The sequence below is a fragment of the Phascolarctos cinereus genome, unplaced genomic scaffold, assembly GCF_003287225.1.
Source record: "Phascolarctos cinereus isolate Bilbo 61053 unplaced genomic scaffold, phaCin_HiC Scaffold_8;HRSCAF=390, whole genome shotgun sequence".
Lineage (NCBI taxonomy): Eukaryota > Metazoa > Chordata > Mammalia > Diprotodontia > Phascolarctidae > Phascolarctos > Phascolarctos cinereus.
In genome coordinates, this window is record NW_027556291.1 from 21004841 (window position 1) to 21026399 (window position 21559).

A 21559-nucleotide genomic window follows, 5' to 3' on the forward strand; every position below is an offset into this window, starting at 1 on the left:
TATTTCAACAAAATGAATGCAAAAAATTCTTCAGGCATCAGAAGTTAATCAAGAAAGACTCCATAAAAGCATCAAGTGCAAGAGATACTTTTTATTGTATGCTCGTTACAATAACATTTAGAAATAATAGTCCCACATAACAGTGACAATTTCATGTTACAGCGTGTGTTATCATTTACAGACACATAAAACCTTGTTTGTTTCAAATTCCAAATTTAACCTTTTAAGGTTTCAAAAAGATAAAAAATTTATTCTCAAAGAACTGATTCTCATCTGGTACAAAACAAAAAGGATGAAGGTTGTCTGAATTACAAAGCCACGCTAGAGAATGAGTTAAATTTCCTTTTTTTTTTTCACGTGGACAACAGCTGTGTGCAAACATGAAGCAACTTAAAAAAAGTAAAACATACACATTAAATGCATAACATTTATGAATAGGTTTTTCATTAAATAGTCCTAGATCAGCTTGTTCTATTAAATGCCATTTTGATTTGCAGCATGCTAACACAAAGCATCATTTAAAAGGATGCATATTTTTAAATGAATACATTGTAAACTGAAGATCCATCTTTGAATTAATTCTATTGGCAGCATATTATTCTGGTTAAATACTGCATAACTACTGCCTCAGAATGAAAATGCATGTTTAATATTATAAAATTGGTATTTTCAACAATGGCATAAAATTGCACCTTTTAATTAACGTTAGTCAAGTAGGACTAGAAGAATCACATCTGCTAAAACTGCCCTAAAGAACCTCTAAGTATTTATTGTCATTTAAGAAAGTTGTGTTCTTTGAACCTTTTTTTAAACTTTTAAAGAAGCTCCTAAAACATTAAGGAAAAATAGTGCTGAACTGCAACGCTATTGCTGCATCCATTTTCTTCCAAATCCACAGCAGATGCAAATACACTTTTGCAAACTGTGCCATCCAGAACATTTAACTGCAGCGTCAGGCAAAAGGGAAATTATCACCTACAGCCCCCTCTCCCTTACTCTCAGCAATGGAATATTGCCCCTGACCTCTTCATTTAATGCTAGCTCTTAAACAACCTATCTAATAACCAAATAGGTTAGCAGCTCTGAAATTCAGCTTTTAAAAGTACTGAATTAACCTAAAAGGCTTCTGAATGAAATGCTTTTAAAACTGGACAAATAAAACTTCAGCCATTTCTGGAAATCCATTCCAGGTATTATAGAAAAACCCAATGACTAAGTGATCACTGATCAACTGGCATTTTTCCTACCTCTGCCTTCCCAATCCCCAAATTGCATAAGACGTGCAGCTTGGTTGTTCTAGAAAAGTTACTGACCTCCCATCCCAGCACCATGAAGGCAAATGATGTTTTGAATCAACCAAATAGCACCATCAGTTCTCTCTCTGTGCCCCCCCCCACCCTTGCCTAACAATGCATATAATACTATGAAATAAACATTCAGCAGTCTTTTCTGTAACTATTCTGTGGAGCTCCCTAACCACCATCTATGGTGCTCAAGCTGTGATGAGCAACTCTCAGGGCTATCAGATCACTGGCAACCCTAATGCTTTTTTTTTTTTAAGACTTTTAATACAAAAATGTAACGTTATGATTTAATATCAAACTTTGGAACCAGGAGAAACAGTTCATGAGGTTTTTTTTTTCTCCAATTAACATATCTCAGTCTCTAAACTCCTTTCTTATTTTTTATACATATATATATATGTGTAATACATATATATGTGTATGTATATGTATCATTTTATATAACGGTCTCTTTATGGTGTCTCATTATATGTTGATTTTTCTCTGATGGCCTACGGAATCCCTTTTTGCAGTAGTCACATCTATGTGGGTAGTCTTTTGTATGTATGGAGATAACATGTCGCTTAAAGCCAGAGGCATCTGTAGTATTGTAGTGACAATACTGACACTGATAAATTTTTCTTCCGCTATGGGTCTTCATGTGCTTCTTAAGTTCAGTTTGCTGCCTAAATCCTCTCTTGCACCTTTTACATTTTAAGGGAAGGTCTCGAGTGTGAACAGAGAGGATATGGCCACTGAGCACAAAGGGATCAGATGTTTTAAAGTCACAGTGTCTACACTGGTGGACTTTTTTACCTTTATGGGTTTCACCATGCTTTTTGAGCTCTGAAGGACGATGAAAGCCTTTTTCACACACTTCACATTTGTGAGGGAAATCTTTAGTATGGACAGAAATGATATGTCGCTTAAGGTCACTTGAATTGGTGCTCTTGTGGTCACAATGAGGGCACTGGTGTGTTTTATGTCCTTGGAATAATTCCAGGTGCTGCTGGAGCTCAGCTTCCTCAGAGAAAGCTTGGGGACAGTGCTCACACTTATATGGTAAGACAGTGCCGTGTTTGGCTTTCATGTGAGTTTTCAGATTTGACTGATCAGCACACCGAAAGATACAATGGTGACAATGGTATGGCTTTTCCCCTGTATGGGTCCTCATGTGCTTCTTAAGTTCAGAGGGGTGCCGGAATCCCTTCCCACACTCAACACAAACATGAGGAAAATTTTTGCTATGAACAGCAAGCAAATGTCTATTCAGCAGTCCTTGTTCTGCAGTTTCATAGTCACAATATTTGCATTTATAAATTTTAGATTCTTTGTCTCTTAATATAAGTTTATTTGAACTCAATGGACTAGCTTCTTTGTATCTTTTTGTGTATTCTGTGAGTTCGAGGGTCTTATCAACTTTATTCATAAGCTTATGGCTTTCTAAGTGGTTATGAAAACTTACTTTCTTACTAGTTGTGAAGTCACAATCTGTACATTGGTATTTTTTCTTGATCATATGATCAGGATGATTCTTCATGTGTCTTTTCAAGAATCCTCTGGATTTAAACTTCTTCCCACAAATATAGCAAGGGTATACAGTCAAGGGCTGCCCATCGGGACCAATTATAAGAGCTGAATTAAAAAAATAAAGTTGTGACAACAGTTCAACAATGGATTTGAAGATAGGTAGCACTGCAAATATTACTTGGAAGTTCCCTATACACTCAGTATGGGGGTGGTGGGGGAGGCCTGGTAGGGAGATCCTTCCTTAAGGAAAATGGCTATTTTTTAAAGCAGTTTCTAACTAACGTGGTGTGCTGGCCAGCCACATCACACCCTCCATGCAGGAAATCACCAACCTAAATATCTTCTTTTAAAAAGGCCGTGGAGTGAAGTGCAAGCAAGCACTACCAGTCACACAATGAAAAGACACATAGTGACCTCCACCACACAAAAATAAGTGAAGGGAGAATGACTACACACTCAAGGGTTTTTTTTGTGAGTTGTTATTGAAATAATAACTGCTATATATAGATTCTATTTTATGTTTTCCAAAGAACTTTACATATCCTGTCCCCTTGGTACCTCACAATAATGCTACTTAAGGGAGAGCTACAGGTATGATTGCATCATTTGAGAGATGCAGAAATGAGGTCCAGAGACAGTGACTGACTTGCTCCCAGCCACACAGTTAGGAAGGTGCTGGAGGTGGGATGGAGGTCTCCCCTGACTTGGAGCCCTTTTCCGATTCACAACACCCAGTATTTTACCTGTTGGCCATAGCCTGCTTTCTCCCCGTTTCCTTCTCTTGGACTTCTGTTTAAGTGCCTTATTTGAGTTAACACTATCACAAATCTGAAGGTACTGTGCTGAGGTACCATCTTTATTTTCTAATCTGGTCTCCAAATTATTGCCTGAAAAAATCGAAAGACAATTAAGCTATATAGGGTGATTTTCTATTGTGTTCTGGTCAAATGTATTAGTGGATATTAGCAGGTTACCCCTTTTGATAAGTTGAACAAAAGTAACATTTACACAATGTCTGAAGTCAACCTAAAACTACTCCATCCCACCCTGAAATGGAGTCTACTCATACAATGAAGGTGAAATGAAAAAAGATCCCACTGAGTCTAGGCCCACTCCCCTCTGCAATTCCCCCAAAGCTAGGCCAAAACCTCTGTCTACCTACCTACCAGTAAAAGCCAACCAAAAAATCCGAAAGGAAGAAGAGGCAATGAAAGGTTTGGCAAACAATCTCCCCCATGTCTATGTGCCAAAGTACTCAGGATGACTGTAAAAGTTTCAAATAAAAACAGTTCAGCTGTGTGGGTTTGGGTGTGCTTCCTGATTTTACTGCTGCCAGCAGTCCTGGCTTCGCAAAACAGAATGTCTCTGTCGATCTGTCCGTCTCTCCCACACACAGAAAAAGGGTCTATTTTATTTGGAACTTTTTATAGAGTCCACCTGAACACACTAGCTCATTGATGACTGTCAACTGCCTAGCCTGTCTTCCTACAGCACTCCCTTTCCGTCTGGCTGGGCAGTACTCACTGGCAGGCACTTTGGCAGGGGATGGAATCCGGTTGAAGGAGCGGATTAATGTGCTGAGTGCAGGTACTGGCTTTCATTTAGGGCTTAAAAAATTCTAAGTTCAACCAATATGGCAGGTTGACTCGGACTCTGTGATAGGTGCTTCTCTCAAACAATTACTTCTGCAACGCACCGCTAAATCATCATTGTTAATCACCTTCCAAGGATAGAGACAGCATGTGCGTATAGTTTTGTCATGCTGGAAAAATTCCTTTGCTTAAAAGAAAAATCAAAAATGAAAAACAACAACTACCTGTGGGTCAAAGCCAAAAGGCATTTCACTAAAAGGAACCCTTATGTCTTTAACAAAACAAACCAATTGCTCAAGTAGATCCTTGGTTATCACAGAAATTAATACAATACCACCCAAATCACAGGAATCCAATAAAAAAAGACTCATCAATTCAGTAATCATTTTCTACCTCATTTTCAAATCGACCTGGCTGCCAAATATCTGAATTTCAAAAATGACACAACTCTATCCCGAAAACCCCAAATTCCAGAACACCATCCCCCTTTCAAACCTTAGCAAGCGTTTTCCATTTAATAACGCATTTAAAAACTATCACATCATCTTCATTTTAACCCTTCCCAGTCAGCATGCTCAACACTTACACAGTAGAGGAAAATCCAAGATCAGCAAGGACATCGAACCACATTTTAGAGTTAGTTAATACTTCCAAGTATCAATACTTCAAAAGATCTATCATCCCACTGAAGTGTGTACTGCCATCATTGGTGAAGATTATGACAAACATAAAAGTGCCTACTATGTGCCAGGTATTGGGGATACAAACCTAAACAGCTCCTGGCCTCAAAGAGCCTCTAATTGACTGGCAGGATAGACTATGTACATTGAGTAAATACAAAACAGATTATACAGAGAAATTAAATTTCAGGAGGGAGAGAACACTTACAGTTAGGAGGCTCACAAAAAGTCTCATTTAGGAGGCAGCAATTTGGGAGACAGAATCAAGGGGTCATGTGACCAGAAAGCCTCTTAGTTGCTTTCTGCAAACTCATTCAATCATTTCTCCTCCAACCCCCTGCTCACACAGGAAAAGGAATTCTGTGCCAGATGCGTAATTACAGTTAAATCCACATTCAACAGAAAAACCCCCAACCCTGCCTCACCCAAGGTAAAACCTGAAGAAAACAATGATATCAATGCAAATGGAAAGAGCAAGAACTGTAACTGAAACAGAGTAGAGAATGACAATGACCAAACCTATCCCCCAAAAAGAGAGTAAGACTGTTCGTCACTCCTTTGGGGGTGGGGGGGGGGGTGTATCCAATGGTGTGCAACACCATGTGGGATGTGGTTAGTTCTGCAGAACTGATTCCCTCCCCCTCTTTCATTCTTTGTTAATCAATTAACAACCATTTATTATGTTTTTCTTATGTACCAGGTCCTGGAGATACAAATACAGTAAATGAAACAATCCTTACTCACAAGGGGCTTCCATAAAAGGGATGGCTCCTAGGAGTAGAGGACAAATATAACTGGGAAATAAAGGCAATGCAAAAATAAAAGACATTAAAATTTTTAAACAGGAAACTAGAGAATCTAGGAGACAGATGGGAGGAGGGAGTGCATTCCAGACACTGAGTCCCTTGTATAAAGGCAGGGGTGGGAAGAGGCAAATTTAATTGAAGTAGACTATGTGTGGAGAAGAAGGGGCTAGAAAAGAACAGTGAAAAAGCAGCTATAAGGCAGGCTGAGGATTATTTTTATTCTCCTTGGGAGCCAGTGAAAGCTTGTGGAGCAGGGTTGTGGCACTGTGACATCTGTGCTTTAGAAGTATGAACTTGGCAGTATATACAGCTGATTGGAGAGGGGGATAAACCAATTAAGATGGACTGTTAGGAGAGAAGTGGAATGAGCAAGGCTGGGGTGGGGGGTGGGGGGAGTGGAGGGGAGGAAGGGGGAGGGGGAGAGAGAGAGACAGACAGAGACAGACAGACAGACAGACAGACACAAACACGATTCTGGGCTTTCAGCCCTGCCGGACTGGTAGGAGAGTAGAGCTCTCAATGGAAATGGAGCAATTCAGACGGCAGGGCAGATGGCAAGGAACAAAGAACTTTGATTTGGACAGGCTAAGTTTGAGATGCCTGAGATATGTAGGCAGAAGAGCTCTTGAGAAGTCAGTAGGCCTTAAGCAACTCTCATTATCTATGTCCTCATAAATTCTATCAAGATCAACATAATAAGGCTGGATCCATATAAAAATGTCTAACAGTTAAACAAAATGACTTCTTATAAATTTCCTCCTTAAGTGTGTAGTTTCTATTTCATAGAAGAACACAGATATGAAGTGACCTATCAAAGATGACATACCTAGTAAGCAGCAGATTCGGGATTTAAACACATGGGATTTTTCTGTGTACACTATATGACTCCCCAAACACTATCCAAATGACTTAATCTGGGAAATTGTTGGGGTTTTTTTACCCAGGCAAGTTTAAACAGTTCCAACTACTTTGTGTGTATAAATACTACCTAAATCCCAATCTTCATAACTAAGTTTTCTACTTACTATATATAATAAAAAATGTATCTTATGCCTAATAGTTCATATCAAACTACAGTCTCACCTGAGGCCTCACATTCTTCATATCTCTGGGGAAGACTTTCATCTCCTAAAAAAAATAAGTGACAAACTGAAATGCTAGTGGATTACAGTGATGACAGGCAAGCCATTACCCATCTACGAAATGTTACATTCTGCATTTCCTTCAAGGAGTTAAAATTTTTATTTCTCCCTGATTTCATTCCACATATGAGAAAAGTAATTCCAAAGGGGGAGGGGAGAGAAAAAAATCAGCACCTCTGAACACTTTTGTCCAGAAAAACAATTCAAACTTCATGTTCAAAATTAGGTAGTTATTTCTGTGTACTTTTAAAGCCAAATTAGTAGAAAATAATTTGCACTTGATTTAAAAAATTAAGGTATACCTGAGCCATCCTGAGAATTAAGACAAAAAGAAAGGTGTAAGGATACACTGGAAATAAGTGGATTTGGATTCAGAATACTGAGGTTTGCATCATGCTTCTGTGAATCTGCTGTATGGTCTTACATAAGTCAGTTATCTCCTATGTAAATAAAATGTGAGCACTGGACTGATTGGACTCAAGGTCAATCATTTCATTTCTAAAGCTGTAATTCTATGATATGTGCTATGTAAATCTATTTCCCATCACTTATTTCTCTACCAAAAAATTGCTTTATATTCTAGTGTTCATAAAAACCAACAGCTTTATTTCTTATTCAAATAGCAAAAGTAACAATCTTTTCAAAATGGAAAAAATATTTTTTTCCAAAGAGTATTTACTGTTTGGGGAAAAATAAATCAGTACAATGTTTGTATTTTATGGCCCTCATGTATATATAGTAGATTTTTTTAAAAAGATACAACGCAGTTAGTGAAGATCATTTGAAAAGAGGGAGGCTGTTGGGAAGGAAAAATAAAGATCAATCTGTCCACTTGATGTCTTTGATGTGAAAGCTAGACACAGCCTACAGAATGGAAAGCTGGCTTTTCAAAAACTGCCATACAACATATGGGCTATTTCTAGAAGGAAAGCAGGAAAGGCAGAGGAGTCCATCTTGGACTCCAGCCAAAGGAATGGGATTGCAGCAATGTTGTAAGGTACTATGAAATTACTAATCTGGTGTAAGGAGGAAATATGCCGAACCACTTCAGTAAACTGATGCAATTCATGATGGCATTAGCATAGTATATTAATGGGCTTGATGAATTGGTCATGCACATTTTTGACTTCAGCATAAGAAAGAAGGGTATCCTACCATATGCTGCAGCCCAGGCCACAGGAACAAATGTGTTATTCACATCAGAGTCTTCCAGCTGGGCCTCAGGAAGAGCAGGGGCTTCCTCATCCCCTACAATGACTTCCATGTAAACTTCATCAGATATTTCAGCACAATCTGAATAGGACAAAGTCTAAATTATAAGCTGAAATGTTTAATGAAATGGGTACAGCTTTCCAAACAATTTAAACAGTTCGCCTTTCTAAGGTCTTTCTGGTGGCTTAGGATGGTATATTTTTAAGTGTTATCCGGACACTTCAGGAGGTGCATTGACTTTTTCAGCCCCCCATACCTTAAAAAAAAAAATCACCTAATCCTCTTGGTAAGACCTGATCCTAGGAAAACAGCTCTTTGTGACTATGTAAGCTTTGACTTGAAATAGAAGTGGTAGTCATCCAACTATGCAGGCTAGGTACCACAAGCTCCTTCTGAAATCCTGACTCAACATTCAAAACTTATTTTCCCACAGGAACAGCCAGTCAGTCATTAAGCACTTATTAAGCACCTGCCGTGTGCCAGGCCTATACGTCACTAACCATCAGGAACACAAAGAAAAGCCAAAGACTGTCCCTATTCTCAAGGAACTCACAGCAATAACTGACTACATTCACCTACAAAAGCACACAAGTCAGAAAAACCCAACTAGTCATAGCAAAGTCTAATGTGGACCAGATATTTAATGTTTGTTGGATTGAATGAAACCGTTAAAAACAAAACGAACATGCTAGTATCCTCTTCAATGCTGGTGCTTGAGGACATGATTCCAACTTGACCAAGGTTTCCTTCTGGCAGCCCAAGAAACTGGTTCACGTTTACCTAGACAATGAAGCTTTTGTTTGCTGCCCTCCCTGCTTGGGGCTCTGCTCCCATTTCCTATCCCTGTGTCTCCCATCTCAAACCACCGAGGGGAAGAAAGCAAGCCATCTCCCACTTCACACCTACAGTGCTAACAGCTGCCAGCTCACTATTCCTTCCAAGCTGATCTGAATGAGGAACAGAAAGAACCAGTTCGACCAGTACAACTGCCTCACTCACCACATTGATCAATTTGGGGACAGAATTAAGAGTTAGCTGGAAAAATCTCCCCTCTCACTCCTACTCCCCAAAGAAAGAAGGAAGACTGCAGAGCAGTGAGGGACCGCGGCAGAAGACACATGATGAAATAGCTTGGTACCCCCTATTCCCCCTCTTTTTTTTTTGGAGGGGGGAAGCCACATGCAAGATGGGTATATATACATTTATTTTACTTGATTATGTATTTTTTTTTGTTTTGACTCCCCTCCCCAGGTGTCATGGGGGGGAAGGGAGGTTTAAGAGGGGATGGGAAGGAAAGAGAATTGAGGTTTCTTTTTTTAAATGCACAAATGCAGAAGGAAGAGAAGAAAGAAGCACAGATGAACAAGACAGCTTTGAGAGCTACAAAATGAAACAGAAATGCAAGCAGTACATAATAGACTTGCAGTTTCATAAACAATTCTATTTTTCTACTCTGTTCCATGTAAATGCCCATTTCATTTGGTGCTTAAATTCAGAATAAAAAAGTCATTTAATAAAAGGGTATCCATATAGCAAGGTAAGGGGTAAGAGCTAGCCCACTTTGACGGTCATTAACACTGAATGGGGCACGGTGACCTGGATAACCTCTGCCCCCTTAAACCAAGATTCTCTGAGGGAAGGTAACAAGCATTATTAAGTATCTGCTGTGTGCCAAGGAGCGTGCTAAGCACTTCGAAGAAGTCTTCACTTGATAGAGTGCCAGCAACTGGGGGCCCAGTTAATGGCAAACAGGGTGAGGGTGAAAAAACAAGGAGACCCTTGCCTCTCCAAGTGGTTACAGGAAGAGCATTGCACTTCATTTTTTTGGTTGCTGAATTTAGATAGATTCTCACAATATTAGTTGTTATTAGGTCATTTTAAATATTTAACACAACAGAAATGGGGAGTCATGTATTTGTATCTCACAGATTACACATCATTTAATAAAGACTGTACGTACGTACGTGTGTGTGTGTGTGTGTGTGTGTGTGTCAAATAATGCTATAGTTGCATCAATTTTTAAAAATGTATTTTGATTCTTACTGAGATCTTCACCCTCATGAGCTGAGTCTTTAACTGCCATGTAAACCATCTTCTCCCGCTGCATTCGGCCAACACCTCCCTGCTGTTCAAGTACTCCAGGGACAGAATGTCCATTGTGGAAATCACTCTCTGTAACAACTTCTGTTCCACCTCAAAAATTAAAAACAGACATTTTCTAAGAAAAGCAGTTACCACTCACCAAGTCCTCTTCTGGAGCCTCTTCATGGATCATATGTGAGACTGGGTTCTTGATGGCTCTGCCGCGCCAGAGAGGCATTAAGTATGGCCAGGACCCCAGCAACAGACTACATGGGCTTCCCCTGGGCCAGCCTAACTAAATATGGAAAGGCTCAACAAGACTAAACTACCTCTGGAAACCCATGAAATAGTGGAGTGGGTGGACTTTTTTTTTTTTGAGTCAAAAGACATCAAGAAACATTAGTCCATGGGCCACTTAGCCACTTTTTATTTGAGGGCTCATAATGAGCATGTGCAAAAGGTCCACCTTTTACACCAACATTTCTTGAAGAGGATGAGGAGACAGAGAAAGTCTGTGAAGGACTTGATTAATGCCCACCACGGTAACCACCATGAACTTGTAAAGTGGTTCCAGGATAAGAAGTGATGAAGGCTAAATAAAGGCTTGTAGCTTACATAGAAGCTCTGTGCCTACACAGCATGAGTACTTAGTCACACTAGGGGTTAGTGGCACTAGAAACTGCAAATTTGTGAAATTTCATTTCACAAAAATGAAATTAATTATATTTTAACTTCAAGGAAGTGACTGGTTACCAAGGTGGGTGTCTTTATATCGTAGAGTCATTACCAAATCAACTATCTGTGTATAGGCAGACTACAGACTTGTTAGAGCATTCAATCTTAATTAAAAAGAAAGATGAGAAGGTATGATGGCCAACTGAGTCAACTCCAACTTGTTCTATCTTAAGCAAGTTATTGATGCAGAAAAATAAAGAACAGATAAAAGAACACAACAGGACCAGCAGTGCTTAAGTCTAACTGAAAATCACCATAACAGAAAGGCAAAAAAAGCCTAGAAAGTGTCTCAAAAAAGAGTTGACTGCTCTCCACCCCAAGAAGAGGGATGGAGTAGTCAAAGGGAACGGTAATTTACCATATAAACTCATCTGTGAAATCTTACAGATGAAGATGGTAGAAGATTAGGAGCTATTACTTCATCATAAAACAGCGATAAGCAACTGAAAGAAAAATAAACTTACCACAAAATTTTGGCAAGATACCCAACTGAGCAAAATCAAAAGGTCATATAGCCTGAGAATATTTAAAGAAGCAATAAGAAAAGGGAAAGTAAAGGCAAAAAAAGAAAAGGAAAACAATTACATATGCCTCCATTAATGGCAGTGAAGCTACACCACCTTCCCCAAAATGTTATGTGACAAGGTAAACATGGCACAATAAAGCAAAGAAAGATGGGGAAAGCAGTCAAACAATGAATGCAAAGGAGGCACAGAGGAGGTCCATGCTGGAAACCAAAGGAATTGGTTCTTAAGGTGCTGAAAGACAAGAGAGAATACCAGAGTCAGGGAAAAAATCTCAGGCATTATTGCCAAAAAGAAAGACCAAAAAATTATCACTAACTATGGTCCTATATGCCTTTACCAACTATACAAATTTTTTTTTAATGAGAAAACAACACTCATGAATGACATTCGTTAGGAAGATAGGAGAAAGAAACAGGCTTTCAAGGAAAGGAAGGAAACCAGTAAGTTGCAGCAGACCACATCTTTTCAATCACACAACTGACTACAAAATGTAGAGAATGTAAGATCCCATTGTGCTTGCTGGTTGACTTAAAAAAAAGCATAACGAGTGAGAGCAAAGTGTCACCTTAACTAGAATCCTCCAAATATTTCTCATGTGTGTTAAAAACCAAAGAAGGCTTCTTGATACTTGAGAATTATAAGAGGGTCAATGAATAGTTACTATGAAATAAGTTATAAAATAGGGAGTTATATGCTCACTAACAGCATTCACCACTGTCACAGATGACATCCAACACAGAATCTACATTAAAGAAGAGAAGTGCCCTGGAGATGTTTCATTAGATACTCATGTTCACAGATGAAATTGGGTTGGTTACATCAATTCCTGTAACACTGCAAAGCCTTCTAAAATGAGATCCATGATGACTATACTCAGGAAAAACCAAATAGGAATGAATACCTATCAACCCATAAGATTATTCCATTCATTGCTATGTACAGTGAACAGAATATAAGATGATGAGAAAGAGAGCAGACCAGGTTGCCTTGGGGAAATTGCGTAGTACTTTTAATTATTCCCACTCTTTTCCATGAGGGCTTGTCGAGGTGGGGGGAGGGCAGGGAAGGAGAGGAAGGGTAACTGAGAGAGTTGGACTAGATGGCTTCTGGAGTGGCTTCTAGTTCTAGACTAGTAAAGCCTCTGATCTCATAATGCTGCATGGCCTTGAATCACAGACTACCTTCTCCAAAGAACTACTATAACCCAACAAGGTGGGAACAAATAGGTTGCAACCAAGAAGTAATTGTCCAGGAGAAGCTACATAAAGGATGTTATGAAGAGATCTATGACAGAATAAAGAGGGCAGGTAATGTAACAAGAATTAGAGATAACTAATGTATAGACTGTGTTTTAATGGTATCGACATAATGTCAATGTATTTAGAAAAAGGTCTCCAGCCTGTTGAGTGGATCTCTTAGACAGACTTATGGGAACATGTGGACAAGAGTCTCACAAGGGACGTGGATCGAATGCAATAACACAAATCCACAGAAGCACTGAGCAAATGTCAAAACTTAAGGTAGAAAGCTGTGAAGAGGTAGAGCTCAGTCAAATATTTTCCTGCAAGAAGATATTCAGTATTAGGTAAAATCCTAAAACCATGAAATCCTCAGAGAAATTCACCATTAGTAGGCAGTCACCACACAGGTTCAAATCAAATCTCTTTACTCACCTGTTTGACAGATTCAGTTGGAAAGCACTACTCACATGTATGCTATGGATATCAGAATGGTAAATTCTTCTCAGTTATGTTATCAAATATAAATGCTCACAACCACCCAGAAATGGCTATTTTTCATGAATTTTGTTCCCAAGTCCAAGAGAAAATGTCTAACCTTTTCTAATATAACTGTCAGATCACTCAAAAAAAGAAAGACAGACAACTATTGATTGCTTCTATTAAAAGAGTAAATCCAAGTTGTATCTGTACCTATTTCCACATCATCTTCAGCTTCAGCTTTAAAAATATACACTTTTATAACTTCTGAACCAAACCCATCTTCTTTAGAGACATCATCATTGGAAGCTTCAGTGTTGATTTTTACTGGTGGGTTTGCAATTTGGTCTAGTTTCTCTGCATCTTCATCCACTGTAAAAAACAAAGAGGATGCAAGCATTGAGTTCAAGCACCACTCACATTTAGTGGTCACAAGTGAGGTCTAACATGAATGTGACAAACATTTCTTTCTCACTGACAAAAATATTCAATAAGCACTTAAGTTATTAAAAAAAAAAAAAGACAAACCACCATCCATTTCTTTCATCTTCCATTACTTTCAATATTTTAAATTAAATTTTACCACCAAAATTCAAAACAAGATATATGATGCAAAATAAAGTGGGCTATGAAACCAATACTACAGGAGCCACCGTGATGTAGACCTTCCATTTACACAAAGCACAGCCCAAAAGCCAAAAAAGCTATGACAACTAAGTTTAACAAAGAAGTGATAGCTAAAGAATAGAGATTTTTATGTTCAAAATTATCAAAATGAAATTAATGTATACTCCACACTTAATCGACAATTTCCAGCCTCAGTGACACTTTAAATAACTCCAAACTCAGCAAAGCATATTTTATTTTAAAATAGTAACTACACTTGCATTTCAAATAATGTGAAGCTTCAATAGCAATATCTGGAAGTCCAATGCAGAAAACCTTCCAATATGTTACATGAAGACAAAAATCCAATTACATTACTCCAGATCTTTTAGTCTACATAATAAGAACTTTAATTTCAGATACCAAACCTGGCCACTTTCAACAACGAAACATTATCAATGGAACGCTGTCCTCTGATTATGACATGTTAAGAAAACATTTTTAAAAGACCCATTATAGACCCACCAATATAAATTTCAAGTCTGTTGACTGTCTCTTTAGAAATTAAAAAAAGAAATGAACACTACTATCAGCCACTGAAAATAGAATTCCTTTATATGGCAGAAGATAGCCCCCCACAAAAAAAGGTGCTATGTAGGTTACAGAAAATCAACACCAAATGTACTTAATGGTTTTGATTTAAATTTAAATATGTTAAGGCGTCAGAAAAAAATGGACTCTTGCAGTTTCATATAAAAATGAAAAAAAAGCTAGATGAGTCCAATTACTATCTCTTTTAAATTATTAATTTCTTGGACACCACCAGAGAACTACCTTTGATGAACTACATGGATGGGTGGAGTTTTCTGAGGAGTAGAAAAACATGGTCAGACCTGTGCTTTAGTAATACCACTTTGACAGCACAGTGGAACATTGACTGGAGAGAGGAAGACAGGAGGCAGGGAGACCAATTAGGCAGCCACTGCAATAATCAAGGTGAGAGGTGCTGAGGGCCTGAACTAGAGTGGCTGCAGGAGTAGAGAGAAGGAAACAAGAAAATGACTGAATGTGTGGAGTGAGAGGGGGAAGCTGCCTCCGAGGTTGTGAGAGCCCTGGGTGACTGGAAGCTTAGTGGTTCCCTTGATAGAAAATAGGAAAGAAAAATCATGAGTTCTCTTTTGCACATATTGGGTTTGAGATATCTAGTCATCCAGGCTGCTGGTGAATCAATATAAAACATTTGCATGATATTTCATCTGTAATTCACACAGGTTCATTTATTAGTGCAAACAAAACAAAGGTGCAGGGAGAATAGAGGCACAATACTTAGAGATCTTACAAGTGAGTGACAACATTCTACTTTGTAAAACATTCCAACAAAAGAGCCTTAATTCTGACCACACTGATAAAAATAACGTGACAAGTACAGCATTGTATTTTATACAAAAAAGCAATTGGCTAGGCTTATTAACAGCGCACATAAAATTACAGGGGAAATGTAATTCTCTTCATGGAATAACATTTTGAAGCCTCTCATCCATCCTGTCCCTTGTTAGCAGAGGACCTCACCTCATACTGTCCCAAGAAAGGAGAGGCCATTAGCCATGCAATGCATCTCAAAGCCATTCTATCATTACCGTCCATTCTTCCTGTCTCTGTTCCAGGCCCTAATGAAGCAAGCCCTCCCCATCGAGGCCAAGCCCTGTAAGTGTGGTTAAGCTCTCACAATCAACCCCTCTCTCTCATTTTCATTTTCTCTCTCTCTACTGGGGATCCTCTTCTGCTGCCTACAAACATGCCCCAAGTCTCCCCCATCCTCAAATCAAAGAAACAAATAAATAAAGCCACCTTCCGTGGACACTGGCATCCCCCCTCCAACTATCATCCTCCATCTCTCCATTCTTCCATAGCCTAAAGATTGGAATAGCTGCATAGGCAACCTGGGAAGTCACTGGTATAGCCAGCTCTCAGACAAGGAAATTTGCCTTAACCAATGCAGGTTGGTATCTTTTCTGTTACCTATAGGCTTAAGAAAGTTGCATAGAGAGGGCAGAGTCTCACAAGTGGTATTTGTCAACAGCAGATCTTGAACTCAGATCTTCCTGGCTCTCCATCCGCCATTCCACACTACCTCTCCACATTAGCCAACTCCTAGAAAATGCTGTCGTTACTGCCATACCTTCTCAGCCTCTTCTAATCTATCTTCTGACTGTAGCAGTCTTAACTGAAATTGCTCTCTATCAGAATTCTCTAGCAACCAAATTGGAAGGACTTTCCTTAGCCCTCATTTTTCTTCACCTTTGTAGCATCTGACATTACTGACTTCCGTTCCTGAATACTCTCTTCTCCCAGTTTGACATCGAAAGCCTTTCCTAATCAGGGCTTCATTCCAGCTTTCCAGGTTGCACATTACCTCTCTTTACTTTCTAATGGTCCAAAATTCCACTTCCTTTCTCCACGCCTTGGCTGCCCTCCATGCCTAGAATGTCTTCTCTCCTCACTCTACGGATCTTAGAATCTTAAGCTTCCTTCAAAGCACAATTTAAGAGAAAAGAAAAAGGAAAAAGCACAACTCAAGTGCCCCCTTCCTGCACAAGGTTTTACCCTGGTCCCCAAGTTGCCTTGTATTTGACTTGTACGTGTTTCATGTTTACTTAGTTATGTGCGTACATGTTGTCTCCTCCACAGAATGTAAGCTCCTTGAAGGCAAGAACTGATACCTTCTATCCCATCATAGTACCCGACCAAACCAAGGACTCCATCAACGGCAGTTGAAGGAATTACAGTAGCACTCATTTGCGTGTAATGTGAGCACCCATTTATTCAAGTTGAATTGGAGGGATATACATATACACTTGTTAATACTTGAGCAGTAATTAGTTTGTATTAGTATGTGCATATATAGAGATATCTCTCTCTAGATATGCATGTGTATATGTATGTATATAAGAATTAGTAAAATCATTTTTAAATAAGGGATACCACCTTTTTTCCTTTTTAAAAAATCTGAAGCAAAACATCAAATATATGAACTGCTTAGCTATGAAACTAACTAAAATATTTCATTATCTTTTATGAAATAATCTAATTTTCTTAATAGATTTAAAGGCCATTTTCAATAGGAATAAGTGAAACAAAGTACTTCAAGGTTCTATAAAATAAAGCTTTCAGATATTTTGGTACATCATACAAAATGAGAAAAGAGGGCAGAGACTAAGCACACGCGTGCACATACACACACACACAAAATGACTAAAAGACTCTCACCTGCAAAACCAACCAGTTTACTTAAGAAAAAAGCATATATCCTAAATCTAAAAGATTAAAATCACGATGCACACAATTAAGATTTCATGGAACAAGTATACCTTTTCACAATGCACCAACCCTCTATGTCATGATTTCAGTCCTGACTTAAAATCATTAAGTTTAAACTTTTCTGTCAGGTTACACTGCTCTCCTTTCTTTACACCTCATAAAGATGACTATGATTTCATTAATTTATTCTTTAAGAGAGCATTTTTGAATAAAGAATCTAAAGACAAATTATGATTTATTGGGGGGGGGGTGTTTGAGTGCCTATGAAGGATAATGGCATCACCACTGTTTAGAGTGGCTGTACAAGCCACATTTAAGGAAAAATTCCATCAATTTTTATCAATATATCTTTAGAATTCTTTTATTATAGATAAAAACGGTTTTAAAAACTGAAATGACTTGATGGAAAATGCTATCCACATACAGAGAAAGAACTATGGAGTCTGAATGCAGATCGAAGCATACTATTTGTTTTGTTTTTTCTTTCTTGCGGTTTTCCCCTTTTGTTCTGATTCTTCTTTCACAACATGATCAATGTAGAAATGTTTAATATGATTGTGTGTGTATATGTATATGTATATATAGATAGATAGATAGATAGATAGATAGCCTAGATCACAATGCATGCTGTCTTGGGGAGGGGAAAAAATTTAGAATTCAAAATCTTATAAAAGTGAATGTTGAAAACTAAAAAGAAATCAATGTAATTAAAAATTAAATTAAATTAAAAAAAATAAAAACTAAAACAACTGAAATGACTTGAGAAATGGATCCTGAACCCCTCTCCTCCTAAGTCAAGTGGCATTCAGGATTATCTGAACTGAAATTCACCTTTTCACTTTCTAAGGTGAGCAATGTCCAGACCCAATGTGGAATGCTGATTTCCACCCTACATGACATCCCAGGGTGTAATAAACTGCTGACACCATGCCCATTACAGACCCGTACTAGAAGCTAAATGTCACACAATTAGGAGTACGGTAAAATCCCATTCTGTAATATTGCACAGTTTTCTAAAGTTTAATATCCTTTTATATCCCATTGGGCTATGATAAGAATTATGTTTTTAAAGAAAAAAACTTTAGAGCAAGATGTGCAATAGAACGTTTTAAAAAGTGGGAGAAGAATTTTACCTAACCCCCATTAGACCAGCTCTCCTGAAGGGCCATAGCAGGTATGAAATCTCCAACAGTGTACACTGGGGTGCCACATCGATCAGGAGCTAGGAATCTGCAATGGGTCTGGACATCACCATCCTGAAAAACAAGGGCATGCCTTACGTTACAAATGTGTTGAATTTTTTCCTGTTCCCAGGAAACTGGAGATATGCAGCAGGTGGCTACTACCTGAGAAGACTGTGAGTACAGATGCACCTCATTTTAGACAAATTTCCCTGCTGAAATGTTTCATATGAATGGAATTTTGATAAACTCACTACTTTAAATGGTTTACATTAAGAGATGCTCCACTGAAATAAGAAATAATTTAAAGAAACTGCAAACTGAGTAATCTTTAAAATTTGAATAAAAGTTCCTCAACATTCTGCAAGTACGGATTTTCATATATCAGCTTTCCTTACAAAGGGCCACTCCTGTGGCATTGATTTAAAGATCTCCTCAGGTCTACAGATTTCCCTAAAAACATATATTAATCAGAATGCACACCATCATGGGGTGGGGGGAGGGGAGAAATGGGGAGAAAATTTGGAAATCAAAATCTTGTGGAAGTGAATGTCAAAAACTAAAAATAAATAAATTTTAAAAAAAATATTGAAAGGGAGGGAGGGGAAGAGACAGTTCAGACCTTATCACTTAAGTGAACTTCTTTGCATAATGTCTTTAATTGCCAAATCTGACAAATTCCCCCCTCCCCCTACATCCTCATCATTCTTGACCTGACTACAGCATTTGCTGATGACTACCCTCTCTTCTCTAGGTTCTTGGGATACCATCCTCTTGGTTTTCCTCCTACATGTTTCATCATACTGCCTTCCTGCTCAAGAAGCTTGGGTGGCTCCCTATCTCCAGTTTTCTGAGTTAGGCGTGTTAATGCCTAATAATTCCGTGACTACCACTCATACTGTGCCCTCTGACTCTGAGTATGTTCTGGGCCCTTCCTTTCTCTCCACACTTTTGGTGAACCCTATCAGTTCCCAGTCTGAGAAATGAGGACCATCTCTCTGTAAGTGACTCTCAGATCTCTTGAGCCAGGTGTAGTTTTTCTTCTAGGCTCCATTCCTGTATGCCTGACACCAATTCCTCTCTTTCCTTCCAATACCCTTTCTTTCTAACAGCCCTACTTCTGTCATCCTTCTGGCTACCCTCAGTTCACAAGGTGGGCTGTCCTCTGCCACAGGTCCAATCAGTTACCAAGTCTCATCCATTCTATCTCCCTCAAATCTCTTGTATTTATTCCCTTTCTCTATCCTCATATACGCACCAACCTCGTCCAAGCCCTCAGCATATCTCACCCGTAGATTACTGTTTCAAGAAGCTTCCTAACTGATCCCTCGCCTCAAATATCCCTCCTTTATGCACCTACCGAAGGGACAGTCCTAAAATAGAGGCATGGCCATGTCATTCTCCTCCTCAGTAGACTGCAGGGAGTTCCTATTACTTCTAAGATTCAATATAGACTCTTGCGGTTGGCACTTAAAGCCCTCCACAGCCTGGCTCCTGCCTACCTTTCCAACCTTCTTAAATATTATTCCATTTCATATAGTCTGCTCTCTTGACAAAGTGGTTCTCAGAAGGCTCTGTCCTGACTGTCCCCCATGCCTAGAATTCACTCTCTCCAACTCCATCTCTCAGAATTCCTAGCTTTGAGCAAAGATCAGGTCAGTCAGTTAATAAACATCAGGCCAAGTAGTTCCTCCTATGAGGCTTTTCCTTATCCCAGCAGCTTGCTAGTACTTTTCCACTCCATCCTATAACAGAGACACACACACAGACACACACACACGTATATACATACATATGAGTGTATGTATGTGTACACACACATATAAATAGAATATGAGCTCCTTTAAGGTCAAGGACTGTTAACTATGACTGTTAAAAATGCTTAACTGACATGCCCATACACAGTACAGCGTCCACATTTTCCTGCAAAAAGCGATGTGTAGGTGATTACTATTTCTTATCCCTTTCCCCTCCACCTTCCTCAGAAAACATCCAGTCCCTGTATTTGGCACAGGGGAGATATGGGGACAGTCATACTGTTATTAGTGGAGTCAAGAATTCTTCCTCTCATGCAGAAGCCTCCAAACGACAATTGTGCAAGTCACTGAGCAAGGATTTGTACTCCTAACATTTCTTCTTAATCATACATCCCCAAAACATGGCTCTAAAGAATAACACACCGACAAAATCTTTTTCTACATTTAATATAAAAATTTGGTCCTTGTAGACTATCTCTATTGCAGAGACATTTCTATAAGTATACATACATTCAACCTAGACCTACTTTTCTAATTATGGTTAATTTTGAAGGAAAACCTAGCTCCTCAAAAGGGCTTATCCATAGACATCATCAAATCCATGTGGAATCCCTCTATTAATCTAGACATATATTAGCCAGAGAAGGAAGCTCAGCTGCTCTGCAATAAAAACAAGGGATCAAGACAATTAAGTCTTCTCTTAGCCTGCTTGTTAAACCAATACTTTATTGTGTGTGACACCTGGCCCACATACAGTCTGACCAAGGAAGGCAGAGCATTACAATTCTGAGGCATCTTGCAGCCTTAGGAGGAGAACAAAAGCATGATCGTGATGACCACCCCTATGCTCATTACAGTACATCCATGTACGGTTATTTCATTTAAGCCTCCCAACAATCCTCTAAATATAATGTGCAGGGCAGATAGAAATTAACTACATTTTTCAGGTGGTAACACTTCAGCAGAGAAGTTGGGACTTGCCCAAGGTCACATACCTACCAAGAGGTGAGCTGAAGTAAAACCCAAATCATGCCATTCCTGATCCATCACCCTCTGTAACACACTGTGCTGGCTGTCCCTCACAACTGAACTCCTTATACCTATCCACACCAAATTATAGGTCATTTACTCTAGGAAGAGTTGCCAACTCTTAGTTCTGTTTCTAACACACAAGGAGGCAACAATATAATATTCTTCCATTTACAGCAATTCATCTACAACATGATTATATAGAAATCCTTTTGAATAAAAGAAAATCACCCACAAAAGAGCTCCAGAGAATCAATTTTGTTGAAGTTGATCCCTCCCTGTTATCATTCACCCAGATGGAATGACAGATCCAACATTCTATGAGGAGTAAGTCTTCCATTCAATCCATTTAGTTAGGATG

General features: G+C 38.8%; 1 protein-coding gene across 11 annotated transcripts in view; it reads right to left on the minus strand.

The window, feature by feature from the left end:
* Positions 1 to 71: 71 nt before the first annotated feature.
* The window catches only part of ZNF711 (zinc finger protein 711), a 127237-nt gene continuing 105749 nt past the window's right edge, over positions 72 to 21559 (minus strand). For 8 of the 11 annotated variants that reach the window (XM_020964504.2, XM_078147940.1, XM_020964507.2 and 5 more), the window contains 6 exons: positions 13521 to 13679; positions 10289 to 10438; positions 8189 to 8326; positions 6975 to 7019; positions 3557 to 3700; positions 72 to 2918 (listed from right to left, as the gene is read on the minus strand). In XM_020964504.2, coding sequence (XP_020820163.1) covers positions 1741 to 2918; positions 3557 to 3700; positions 6975 to 7019; positions 8189 to 8326; positions 10289 to 10438; positions 13521 to 13679 — 1814 coding nt within the window. In that variant the 3' untranslated portion in view covers positions 72 to 1740. The remainder of the gene's footprint in view (positions 2919 to 3556; positions 3701 to 6974; positions 7020 to 8188; positions 8327 to 10288; positions 10439 to 13520; positions 13680 to 21559) is intronic. The other 3 variants (XM_078147937.1, XM_078147938.1, XM_078147939.1) reach the window with 3 other exon arrangements.